The sequence below is a fragment of the Balaenoptera musculus genome, chromosome 10 (assembly GCF_009873245.2).
Source record: "Balaenoptera musculus isolate JJ_BM4_2016_0621 chromosome 10, mBalMus1.pri.v3, whole genome shotgun sequence".
Taxonomy (NCBI): Eukaryota; Metazoa; Chordata; class Mammalia; order Artiodactyla; family Balaenopteridae; genus Balaenoptera; species Balaenoptera musculus.
In genome coordinates this window covers 58007634-58020797 of record NC_045794.1, presented here as the reverse complement: position 1 = coordinate 58020797, position 13164 = coordinate 58007634, and the positions used below count along the sequence as shown (strand labels likewise).

The 13164-nt window shown below is 41.3% G+C and overlaps 2 protein-coding genes across 5 annotated transcripts in view; one reads left to right on the top strand and one right to left on the bottom strand.

The window, feature by feature from the left end:
• The window catches only part of LGR5 (leucine rich repeat containing G protein-coupled receptor 5), a 119237-nt gene extending 113037 nt beyond the window's left edge, over positions 1-6200 (bottom strand). For all 4 annotated transcript variants that reach the window (XM_036867092.1, XM_036867091.1, XM_036867090.1 and 1 more), the window contains exon 1: positions 5871-6200. In XM_036867092.1, the coding sequence (XP_036722987.1) occupies positions 5871-6082 (212 nt within the window). In that variant the 5' untranslated portion in view covers positions 6083-6200. The remainder of the gene's footprint in view (positions 1-5870) is intronic.
• Positions 5796-13164, top strand: part of TSPAN8 (tetraspanin 8) — a 251161-nt gene continuing 243792 nt past the window's right edge. The window contains exon 1 of the mRNA XM_036867093.1: positions 5796-5872. The gene's annotated coding sequence lies outside the window, so the exon portion shown is untranslated. The remainder of the gene's footprint in view (positions 5873-13164) is intronic.

Sequence of the window (13164 nt, the reverse complement as noted above, 5' to 3'; positions counted from 1 at the left end):
AATTATTCCATCTGATTTTAAGGAAGATGGTTTCATGGACAATGGTTGGTTCTTTTGCATACTTTTAAAGTAAATTCCAGCTTTTCCAATCCCAGATTTAAACATTGACAATGAGGGTATGAGGAAGGACTCCTGCTTACGAACCATTTTAAAAATAGTTAACCCAACGTGTGGTTAATGGATGTTGACTAGACTTATCGTGGCTATCATTTTTGATACAAATATTGTATCTTTATGTGTACACCTGACACTAATGTTATACATCAATTATATCTCAATTAAAATTAAAGATTTTTTAATTAAAAAAAGGAAAAAAAAAGTTAACCTACTAATTTGAACACCCTGTTAACCGTCTTTTAGCATTACTACTAGATAACATTATTCCATATTGTGAAATCAAATGATCAACATTCTTCTACCTACCACTTTCAAATAAGGCATTTCCACTGGGCTCAACCAGTGTAAAAAAAAAACAAAAAAATTAACTTGAAGAGGTGGGAGAAAACACCAGAGATTTCAAGAATGAGCCTGCTTCCTACCATGTCACCTATGGAGAACCAAATTAATTTTGAATTATGAAAATTTTTATAAAAAATTCCACCACACAGCCTATGCAATGTCTCCTTTTCCCATAGCTAAGGAGTTCCATGGGTGAAACTGAGCATGTAGTTGGCGTCTATAATGACTGAATAAAACTGTATATCGAAGCTGACAGATCTGGGAATAAAAGAGTTGTGGTAGGTTGGAACTCATGGGTAGTTTAACAAATGAAATCCTAAGATACATCAAAAATAGCAATAGGACTAAATTATCAGCTTGGTAAGTAATATATCAGTGGTGGCGCTAATGCCAGTCTGATTCACTTTTCTACTACAAAATGAGACTGTATAAAGGAAAACACTGCACCAGGAGTGAGGAGGTTGAATCTCATAGGAAGGAATTTGCCTTCTCATGAAGAATTCAATTTACCAGAAATATCCACTTGTGGGTGTTTACAAGGAAATGTGCCATTTAGCATTATTCTAAATTTATATAAATAACTGAACAAAACCAAAAGAATTACTTCACAAAATTGCTCAATGCAGCACTCACTACTGTTTTTCATTTCTGTATTATGGCATATGATTTGGTTTAATTGGAAACATACTTAAATTTATAGCTAAAATGACTTAAATGTATACATTCAATAGAAGAAATATAAAAAATGCTTTATTAAGGTAAGTAGATATTAGGTATCAGTTGTAAAACTATAAATATTCCGCAATGTCTTTAATTTTATGATAGTTAATTGTTTACTTGGTTATTATGTCTATGCTTTTGACAGTTACATGTTTTGGAAATTAAAAACGAACAGTTCAGTTAAAAACTTGACTTTGAGAAATTATAGACTAGTTTTGTGTTTCTGAACTTTTAAAAGCACATCCAAGTGGGAATGGTTTCATTATTAAAATATAATTTTATTTAATTACAAAGGTTATTTTTTTATTCCAATCTTCTAACTCATTTGTGACTGCCACCTTTCACTGCAGATCAGAACTCCGCCTTTACTTCGAAGAAAATGTGTAAAGGGAAAAAAGATCGAAGATCTGATTGAGGATCATGCTTACTATATGTAAAAATTCATTATTGTCACAAAAACTCTGCCATGCACATGTTGAACATATTCAGTAAAATATTTATTCTAAATCTACACCACAAAATTGTTTGAATCAGAGCCACTACTTAAAAAAGAAATCACTCAGACTAACTCAGTCAATTAGTTTCAATAATTGCCCCATAACAAAAACACTACTAAGAAAACCCGGGCATCCTGAAGAAAAAGAAAGAACTTCATTAAAATGCAGAAAAGTCACTGATATCATTATATTTTTAACGAATTTTGCAAGTAGGTTGTAGAGCAAACTATGAATTTTGCAACTGACCTAAATTTTAAGACTGCTGTAACAATTAAGGCTTTTGTAACCATCTCTAAAGTACAAAATTTTCCTTCATTTAGAATAGCTTTCTTTGCTTGAAGGGAAGTAGGAATATATTAAATAATTTTCAAGGAAGATTCTGAAAAGTTTCTTTAATTTTGAAACCGTATCTTAAATGCTTAGAACACACGTATGACACCAGGGCATCCTTAATTAGTTATAATTGAGATTTTTGATTGATTTTTTAAATTAAAACTAGTTTTACCAGTTATGTGTAAAATTAAATTTTGTTACAAAGTTACATATGAAAAAGTAACCAAACTACATAAAATTTAAAAAAAAATCTTTCTCTTGGTTCCTTTAGTTTATGTGACATAAATTTGCCTGTGGATGAAATGTTCATGTCTTTAAGCAATAGCAGGGAAAAACTCAGTTTTCGTTTAAAAATAAAATGGATGTTCTAAATCAATAAAGAAAAGTATATTTACTATATTAAGATGTCAATTAGGATTTATTTTTCTATTTGGATGCCATACTAACTGGATGAAAGATACATCAAAGTAGTATAGGGAGCTTACTTTTAAGACCCTATTAGCAAAAATGTCCACATTTGATGCATTAAAATAACTCACCTATAATAAGATTAGATGCTAGCACTACTTTATTTCTGACAGATCACTACTGCTAGGTTGAGATGTACTAAACGTTGGAAATAACTATTGTCTGCTTTTATGTCTTAACCTTGGTGTGTTCCTTGTTTTCTGCTGAGTGAGCTTTATCAGCCCCTGTTGTAAAATCAGAGCCCATAATCACTGGAAGAGAGAAATAGAGAGACAGAGAGACAGAGAGAGAGAGGGGGAGGGAGAGAGAGAGAGAGAGAGAGAGAGAGAAAGATTAAGATTGAAAATTTCCAGTGTTTATACCATGCATGTTCAGTGGTCCAATTACAGATCCACTGGAGAATGCAGTTCAGTAAGAAAAGAGAGTTAATATTAATGTTTGGACTGGCTTAAGACTAAGCTTTTCTGGGGAAGAAAGATTCTAAAGCTGTACATAAACAGCTCTAACCTTCTCTGAAGAGACTGAAGAAACTTTCTTTACATACGAGTTGGACTAGCCAGTTATCAGATTGTGGCAAATCTATTTGCCAAACGTGTACAGCTGGAACTTGACACCATCAATCTGAAGAAAATGAAATGCTTGTTCTTTTCTGGGGAGAGGAGGAAGATTAAGAGATAACAGTTTCACTCAAAGAAATGGTGGTAACTTATTACAAACAATAAAAGGTAGTAGTCTGGTCTTTCACCCACATCAGTCTTTGCACACTGCAACTTTCTCATCAAAGCTTAATTACCACTGGGCCCCAGTGGAGCGGGGCTGTAACTTCGTGTTCCCATTTAAGAGCAAAAAGAAGTTATCTCTTAAACTAATACAACCAGTAAAACACAAGCTTATTTATTCGAATATGAGTAAATAAAGATTTCTCTTTCAGGTTGTGAGTGCACAAGTGAAGGAGAAATGGTCACTTAATTCTAGGTGTAACCAAAAGAGGGCACCATCTACCCTTAATGTCGGCACAGAGTTCCTGAGGTTGTCAAAACAAACCCCCCAACCTCAAACCCTTCAACCCACCAAGGCAGGGCATCCGATGGCCTCTGGCATTATTGTACTCTATAAGGAGATCAATTCTGAAATTGCCCATCACGAAGAACATCAGTTTGGTTATTTACTTCAGGACTGATTTCTACATTTAGCACTCATATTCCCTGAAATGTTAACCATTAGATGCAAGTATTTGACATTTCACTGTGACGCTTTTCACAGACACTCTGAGTTTAATATTTTATAGGACAATGAGAAAATTTCCCCTTAGGCCAGGACACAGGCTGTCATCAACTAGCACGAGAAAAAGCTGACAATTAACTTCCTAATGGTATCTTAACTCCAAGGGGTTATCCATAATGATAGATAGGGAACAGTGGCAGTCAGATCTCCCCAGCACATGGAGGATGCAGTTAACTGCATTTGAGGTATGTGGGAAATGATTTGAAGCAGTATTTCATGCCAACTTTTAGTAACAGAAGCCTAACAAATGAGTGAGAGAAAAAAAGTCGTGACATTTATTTTCTGTATCCTTAAACAAATTTTCCAACAAGTGTATTATTTAAATAGGTAAATGTTTGGGGGGATTGCACAACTCCCTTGTATATGGCCAGTTTCTTCAGGGTGATGGGGAAGAATAGTTCTAGGCTCTTAAGTGCAACTGCCAACCACTCTTAGAAATTCACGATACAGGAGAATACGTGATTCTTGAAACACTGAGTTTAGCAGTTAAACCCAGAGACTGGAGATGAATGGTACAGACAGTTTCGTAGTACAGATAGCTGTTTAGGAGGAGGAAATGTGACTTCTTAGAGAATGATCACTTAGGGGAGCAGATTTCCATCACTGTAAAAATATCACTACACCATGCAATTAAGTGCCACTGAAGGGAAACCTGGTGGGGAAATAGATTAATTTTATAAACTTTTCAGATAGGGAAAGCAGCCAAAATAGTTTTATGGTAGGTGAGGAAGGGACTGCCATCTACTAACACTAAAATATAACAGGATAATCCCTCCCTTTCAACGCAAAATCAAAGCAAGTAAAAAAGAATTTTTTTTCTTCCTCACTCTGTCTCTAGAAAAAGAATCACTATCTAGTGTAAAGCGTTGTGCAAGCCTCTTCATGTTTCTTCCCTCCAGAAAACAACTAAACAGAGGAAAGACCGAGTTCACAAACATCCCAGCTCGCTCCTGCCAAGGTACATCAGAGAAGCCGAAACTGGGATTGCCAGGGTTTGGGGTGGGCTCACCGCAGTGCCTCGAGTTCAAACCTAAACATGTAACCTTGTGGCCACGAGTGCCCCTTTTCCCGAGTGGTCCCGACCCCTGGTCTCTCTGCGCGAAGGAAGCGAGCCCCAAATTCTCCCCAGGGCGATGGAGAGTTGTCGACTTGGTTCCCAAGAATCGGGTTCCTCCTGGGTCACCTCATCCACCCAACCACCTGTTACCCTCCGGGCCTGGATTTTCCAGAGACAAGATTATGAAACGAGCCGCTGCCTCGTCTCCGCAGTTGGGGTTTGGAGTCTGTGGTGGGGGGATGACGGGCTGGGAGGATCCCCGAGGGATGACAGAGAGCTTCAGGTCTCCACTTGGGTGTCTGCGCCGCTGTTTACCCGCCCCGCCGCCTTCAGCCCACTTCCCTTTCCTCCCCCAGAGGAGGAGATGGTTAAAGATTACACCGTGGCCGCGGGCACTTCAAAGGCCGGCTCGGGCAGCCAAAGGTAAAGATAACGTTCTGGCAGCTCTTATCGGGCTTGTGGTTGCCACATTATAATCACTTCATTAAAAAAAAAAAGGGGGGGGGGGGGGAGAGAAAGAAAAAGAAAGAAAAGAAAAGAAAAAGGTTACATCACGCGACTGTGCAAGGGATGCAGAGTAAATTCCTTTGGAGCTGGACGAGTTGGAGTTCTCCTTTGGGGAAATTTTTACAGCCCATCTCTTCGTGGAACGCGACAGGACAAGGAGGGGAGGTTGGGGCAGGGACCAACTGGGCAGCCTGCCCTTGGGTTCCAGGCTCAGGGGCACAAATGTCCACACTGCAGGCAAATGCCTCCAGTCGGAGGAATTCGCGCGGCGACCTGCCTAGAGCTGGACCGCAAAGCTGCAGCGCACCAGCGCTTTCCCGGGTTGCACTTGAAGGCGCTTCTCTGCGGGCCCAGAAAGTGCGGGCGTGCTACCCCGAGACACGTGCATTTCCCAGGGGCCCAAACACGCCTGGCCAAGACGCCCTTTGCAAACTCGCCCGCCCCCTCCAGAGCAGGCGGGAGCCGAGGAGCCCCCAGCCTGGCCTAGGGCCCGCCTCCTTTCCTCCCTCTGCCCCCTTTCCGGAGCGGAGTGAAGGCGCACTTACAGGTAGGAGGTGAAGACACTGAGGTTGGAGGGCAGCTCCGAAAGCCCCAGGTCGGAGCAGTCCACCCTGAGCAGCATCCTGCCGTCCGCCTCGCACTGACAGTGCGCGGGGCACCCCCGCAGCAGCGCGCCCGGCCTCGGCGAGCCGCCCCCGGCCGCCAGCTGGAGCAGGACGGGCAAGGCCAGGAGCAAGCCGGCCGAGGAGGTGTCCATGGTGCCCGGGCAGGGGGCCGCGAGCGGGGCGCGGCGGGAGGGCAGCGTCGGGCTTGCGGCGGAAGGTGGCGCGCCAGGCGCAGCTCGGCGGGCTTCTGCGGCTCCGCGGGCGCCTACAGCGCGGGGCGCCGCGCTCCTGACCCCCGGCGGGGGCGCCGAGGAGAAGCGCTGCGGGGCCCGGCCGTGCCCCTGCCGCCACGCGGGCCTCGGGAGCGGCCCTGGCTGCAGCCGCTGCGGGGGCCGTGCGCGCTGCTGCTGCAGGCGGCCTGCTCGGTGTGGAGCAGCATCTCCGCTCGCACGCTCGTTTTTTAAAGCGCTCCGGCCCGAATCGCGCGCCCAGTGACGTCAGCGCAGCCCGGCTTCCCAGGCACCCCCCGCCTGGCCCCACTTTCCCTCCTCCGACCCCCTCCCTTCTTTCCCGACTCCGCGGCTTGGAGGCGGCTGGCGGCGCGAGGTGCAGGCGAGTTCTCAGCGCTCGGGCTTTGCCTCCGGGGCGCGGATTCCGGCGCTCAGCACCGCAGGAGGGGCAGAGGAACCCCATCCCCACCCCCACTCCCTCCCGCGTCCTGGCGACCCAGGTCAGAGAGCCGAAAGGGACCTCCTTCAGACGGACGCAGACAGACGCGCAGGGGCCGAGGGATGCGGCACGCTTCCTCTAAGAACACTTCAAATAATGGAGGGACTACATGGAGTGCTTAGAAAAAAAAAAAAAAAAGACTACAATTCAATCCAGAAAAACAGTTACACTAACAGGGTAAGGAACCAGGCGTCCCCAGGCGAAGGATGGGTGGCCTTTTTGATCCTTACCTCAAGCCGCCCTGTCTGGCTCGCTTTTGCCCTAAAATCGAAACGCTGGGCTAATCGCTAAGTAAATACAGCTCGTGAGCAAGCACTCCAATTCTGTCTAATCCACGGGGTAAGAAGTCGAAGTGACTGTTTTTTTTAAAGTGATTTAGGATCCTCTGGAAGTCAGTCACCTTTAGTAAAGCAATGCGGGACAGACAGATAGATGGGTGTTTGCTTTTGTTCGGCGGCCTTTTCATCCTAAGTGTCCCAGGGTTTTCTAAGTGCGTGCAGTCCCACCCAGGTGTGAGAACCATTGCCCGTGCAAAATGCGTGTTCTCACATTCTTCAAAAGTGTCCTGCAGGGAACCCGCAGGAGAAAGGAGGAAAAGGACTCAGGGCTTTCTTGGAGAAAAGGCCTCGGTGAGGAGCAAGTCGACATCTGCAGACCTGAGTGAGTGGCTGAAAGAAGTTAAGGCCCAAGCCTGCCACTTCAACTCACAAAAATGTACAGTTTTCACTCCAGGCACAATGTCTCCTTGCTTCATGAAGGTGGAGAACCCTTATGGCTTTTAAGGCCTCTCTTAATCTTCTTCCATCCTGCTGAGTTTCCCATATAAATTTCTGAATTTTACAGTTGGGAAGATTTTTTTCTTTGTGTGTATTTACTCTCCTTCATTTAAGAAGTGATCCCCAAAGCTGGCTAACCACCTTTGGAACTTTAAAAAATATATAGATTCCTGGACCTAAATCGGTATTCTGAACATGTTCCTTTTTATGGAGAATCCCATCATTAGCAAGCTTGTGATTCTTTGGACTGGATGGAAGGAGAAAGTGGCTAAGCTTTATATACTCCATTCTCTTCATTTTGCAAATAAAGATCCTGCAGCCCAGAGATTTTGGAAAATTTGACAGTGGCTGCTGAAAACTGTGAGTTAACCCTGATTTCTAGATATCAGTGCAGTGCCTAATTCTGTCCTGGTCCTTCACTTGTCCCTTTAAACATCACGTCCATTACCATCCCTTTGCTTATTCTCATGTTATTCTTGCTTCTCCCAGCCATTCCTTCCACATTTATAGAATGCCTACTGATCACCTATTTTCCTTCCCTTTTTTAAAAAACCTATCCCCAGATTACTTATTTTGTAAGTAAGCAGTTCAAGACTTACTCTTTCTGTAAAACCTCCTGTAACTGTAGTCTAATTAATCATCAGGCAACAAATCTTTGTAGAATAGCTACAATCATGATACAGCAGTGACCTAGGAAGGCAAGTTACCTCTCTTCATGGAGCTTGCAATCTAAGAGGAGCACAGACTCTGCACAGGAATCCCAGGAATCTCACTGAAAGTGTATGTTATAAATACCACATAATTGAGCCCTGAAGTTTTCTTGAATGCTGATGTGTTTTGTTTTCCCAACTTTATTGTGATAGCTTTGGAGACAGGGAGTAGGCCACTTGTCTTTACCTGTAGGACTCATACAATGGACTCATGGTAGTGGAAACTTAACAAATATTTATTGACTGACTGATTTATCAACACAGGCATCCAAATATGGTTGTGTCCATCATCTTACTGAGGGCTTTTGTCAACGGTTTCTATGATTTCAGGGTTCCAAAAAGAGCATAGCACTTTGGTTGTGGAATGAATCAGGCAGAACTGGATTTGAATCTAGGTTTTGACAGTTTTAGGCATTTGATCAGAAGCACAGAATGAGCCTATCTAAGTCTCTGTAAAGGAGGATTATTATTTACCTAGGTAGTTCTAAATGTGAAAATCTCTGGAACTTGGCTTAGAGCAGAGTAAATTTTCAACCTGTGCTAGTGCCTTTCCTCTTCTGTTCAGGAATTGAAGCTTGTTAACAAATTCATGTAAAGCAGAGGGATTTCTGATTCAATTACAAGGAAGAAAGACAGCTATGCTGGATGAAGCCAGGTGTAATGAACATCTGTTACTTATTTTTTGTTTTTTCACATGCCCAACATTTCTCCTTTTTCTTTTTGGTAAGAGCACTCCACACTTCCTTTGGGAAACTACCTCCCAAACCTTAGGTGACTCTGGTAGAGCTGTCAATCATGTAGCCCCACTTTCCTGCCCCTGGGGTAAGTATATGACCCAAGCAGAGAAATCGGAATCCATCTGGGGGATTGTCATGGACTCTGGGGTGAGAGGCTCTTTTCTGGCTTCATGAGTTCTAAGGACAAGGAAACCAGGAGCTCAAGGGAGCTGTCATTCTCCCTTGTGGAGAGAGCTCACCAGGAACTGAACATAAGCATTAGTGAGGAGAAAAGCAAAATCCTAAGATCCTCTTTTAAACATCTGGATCTAAAGCTGTTTCTACTCCATCACTTCCCAACTGGGTGAACCAATCAATTTTGTTTTGTCTTGTTGCTTAAGGTAATGAGTAAGGATTTATCTGTGATCACTTGCAATCAAGGATGCTCAGTAAAAACCTGCAAGTCCAGGAAGCATGAATACGTGAGTGAGACCTGATGAAATTCAAGGTCTTGTAGACCTTAAAACATAGAAAATCATACGGGTTGAAAATAAGAATGGTTCTTCTAATAGTGATTTTATTGTCTGAATGCATATATGCTAATTACTTTATCTTAGCTAATAAGAAAATACAGCAAACCAGATTCCTTGTGCACTACAAAGAAAAAGAAAAGAAAGAAAGCTCTACTAAGGGCTCTGAGTAGTGGTCTCTCTGTTTTATGGCAAATAACATTTAATTTATAAGATCAAGTTATCAAATTGCATGATAAGGACCATAAGCATTGACTCAGCTCTTTATACATTTACGTGTTCGCACTCAGTCCTCACCTCATACCAACCTTATGAGGTCAGCATTATTCTTACCCCAAATTTAAGGATAAGAAATGCAAGTCATTTTCCTAATGGTGACTAACAAGTCAGTGATGCAACCAAATTCTAACCTGAGTCTTTGACTTCAAGTTCTTTACCCTTTCCTAAATCCCTTGGGAATTCTAGACATACAGAGAGTTAAACTGGATAGTATCTTGGGTTTACTATTGTTTTACTGAGAAAGAAATTCACATATTTTGGTAAAGAAAAAAAAAGTGTAGTCTTTTTGGACTGCAGTGGAACAATTTGGAGCAGAGAATGGTGGTTTTTCCCTGTGACAGAAAGGACAAGTATATATTCAACGTTTTCCCCCTTAAGTATATATATTTCTAGTTTCTTTCGACAACCAGTTACCCACAGGAATACATAGCGGTGAGATGTCAGAGCAAAACAACTCCACCCCTTACATGTGATAGTAAGGTTAGTAGGCTAAAGTAGATTCATTTGGTATTATGCCTCTGTGAGATGTTCATATTATTTATGGTTTTGAAAGGTATCTGACTGTTAATGAGCTGGTGTGTAATGGGAATATCTCATGCCAGGATTGAAATCCCTTTTTACTTCTTAGACTCTTTGCAAGTTCCTAAAATCAGTTCTGGTAAAGTACAGTCTAGTTTGTGTTTCTGGGCTTGCTAAACGGATGCTTTCCTAATTCTTTAATCTTTGATAAAAGTCCACAACTAAAAACATTTGTGTACACCGCATGAATTACTAATAAGCTTAGGTGAAGCATGCCAGGATAATTTAAGTTAACAGGTAAGTCAATAGTTCTTTTACAAGTATAGTGAAATAGTGTTTACACAACTGGTGGGCCATTACGGACTTATTTAACTTGTTTGAAAGAGTATAGAGCCCATTATGTGCCCTGCTCATTTTACATTCATGATATAATCAGGCTTATGCTGAATTTCTTAACTTCCTTTTACCAACAAAGTCTAATTAATTGAGAAAGGAGGAGGATTTAAGAATAAAGATCTATTTTCTTTCAGAATTATTTATTTAGCAAGAAAGCATTAGTTCAGCTAATTCATTACTTTGAAATAGCTTATTATATAATATCGGTCGGATCTGTCTTTGATATTATCCAACACAAAGGAAACCTTTAAATATATCCACATGTTCACAACATGCTAAGAGAAAGGACAGTGGTACAGGAGGTTATTAATTCTTTAGCTCATTTTGATCTCCTTGTTTTATTTCATGTATGATAATGAACATGTATGATAATGAACATGTATGATAATGAACATGATTCTACTGGTATGCAGCCTGCATCCTGGGAACATGTGTCCAATCAAATTCACATGTAAACCAGAGAGAGGTTTTCTTTTCAAACTAAGAATAAGATTAATGAGCAAAAAAATAATAAAACACTTAAAATTAAATGATCTTCCTGCTCATTCCCATGTTTTAAAAATTCTGCCAAATATCACCTTAGCATCCAGACAAACTCTTCCATATGCCCATTTTGGTGGATCTTTTTATGGTTTCTTTAGAACTACACTTTTTTAGGATTTTTGACCATCTATCGTGTCCACATGCTCATATTTAAATGTCAGGGTTCAGACAGACCACACACCTTGCTCCAAAATGATGAGAGGCTAACAGGTTCCCATTGGCAGGGATGCTTCTCCCAAGGCCCATTGCTAGAGTATATTCAGATCTACAATCTCTCAACTGCAATTCTGAAATCCTAAGAGCTCTGAAAAAGGAAAGGCTTCTGAAACAAACTTGGTGGCACAATGTGAACTGAACGGACATGAATCTGTTTATAGTCTTTTTCTCGTTTCGTGTTAATATTCGCTCAGTTTGCCACAGAAATGTTGATGTGTTTGACTGCAGGGTGCTTCCTCAGACTCCACTGGGGGTTTTATATAATATATGGGATATCATTCCCAATATAGGCTATTTTTCAAATCCTCCAAAATTCTGCATTTGCAACAGCTGTGACCTTGACATTTTTGGCAAAGGGATTATGAACCTATAAACATCAGCAAACTTTGGAATATTCATCTCGTAAACAATTTTCAGAAGAAAGACAGAAAAAAGGAGCGTTAGAACTTGTTGGATGAGGAAAGAGAGGGAAGTACCTTCGAAAGCACAACCCAGAGAGAGGAGAAAGGAAGTGGTCAGCTCAGGTGAGTGAGCGGCCATCATTGGACACATTCTCCTTTGCAGAGTACAGGGCAGAACTTCCTGTCTCTTCTTCTGGGGACATATCTGTGGAGTAGCTAGTAGAAACCATTCTATATGTTAGGAACGAGCTCTGTCTCAAACACTAGAGAATAAATAACCATTGATAAGCATATTTCAGGAAAGAAAAAACAGAGGTGTTGAGCAGATAGTAAAAGTAAGGGGAAGGAATTGTACAGCTCACTTAGAAGAACAAATTTATGGATTTTATTCCATGGACATGCAGGATTTATAAAGGAAAGTAAACAAATACAGAGCACGCTATTTCCCCAAATGCTTTATTTTGATAAGTCTGGTGTATTTTCATTGAGTATGCATAGTAGCATTTCACTGCAAGTGCAGTCTCATAAAGCAGGGCAAAATATATTGCGCAAACATTGTGGCTCAAGTCAATGAGTCATAATAAAACATTGTCCAGATTGCTGCAATTAAAATTTACAGAAGCTTTTTGTTGAGTGTTGTTAGGTTTGTGGATTAATAAAATGAGCCTGTTTGTTTTAATTTTTCTTTAACAAGGACTAACATTTTGATTTTAAGTTTCATAGATTTTTCTTCTTTTGCATAGATTTTAGATTGTATTTAGTAGAAAGAAATCTCATTGCAGCTTTAAAAATATATAGATATTCTAAATACATTTTCTAAGAGGCGATCCCTCTCCTTTTCTTCCCATCCTTCACTCTCCTTTGTTCACATTCTCTCTGTTTTTCCCCCTCCCATTTTCTCCCTAACTTCCCATGGGGATGGCTGGGAGAGTGTGGAATGGTGTGAGGGTCATTGGCTTGGTCACCTATGAGAAGGGCAGCATGACATAGCAGCACAGTACAGGTTTTGGGTTCTCACAGGCCAGGGTTCAAATCTCTGCTCTGTCATTTACAAGTTGTGGGACTTGGAGGAACTTCATCTGTGAGGCCCAGTTTCCTCATGTGCACGATGAGGACAATTGTACCAACTTTGCAGAGCCATTAGCAGAACAAGACCTAGTGTGTTACAGGGACTTCCATGCAGTAAGCACTTAATATATGGTAGTAATAAAGGACCTTCCATTCTTTTCTTGAATTTTTTCCTTGAGAAAGTCTATTCAACTCTATAGAGACTTTCACTTTTTTCTTTCACTTTTTTCTTTTGCTAATGACATGGTACTTTGAACATTTACTGTGGTTTCACATGAAAGTAGAGTGTTTCACAAAACTTTGAGATGACCTTGGTCGGGAACATTTGCTAGTGAAACAGTCTGAGTTACA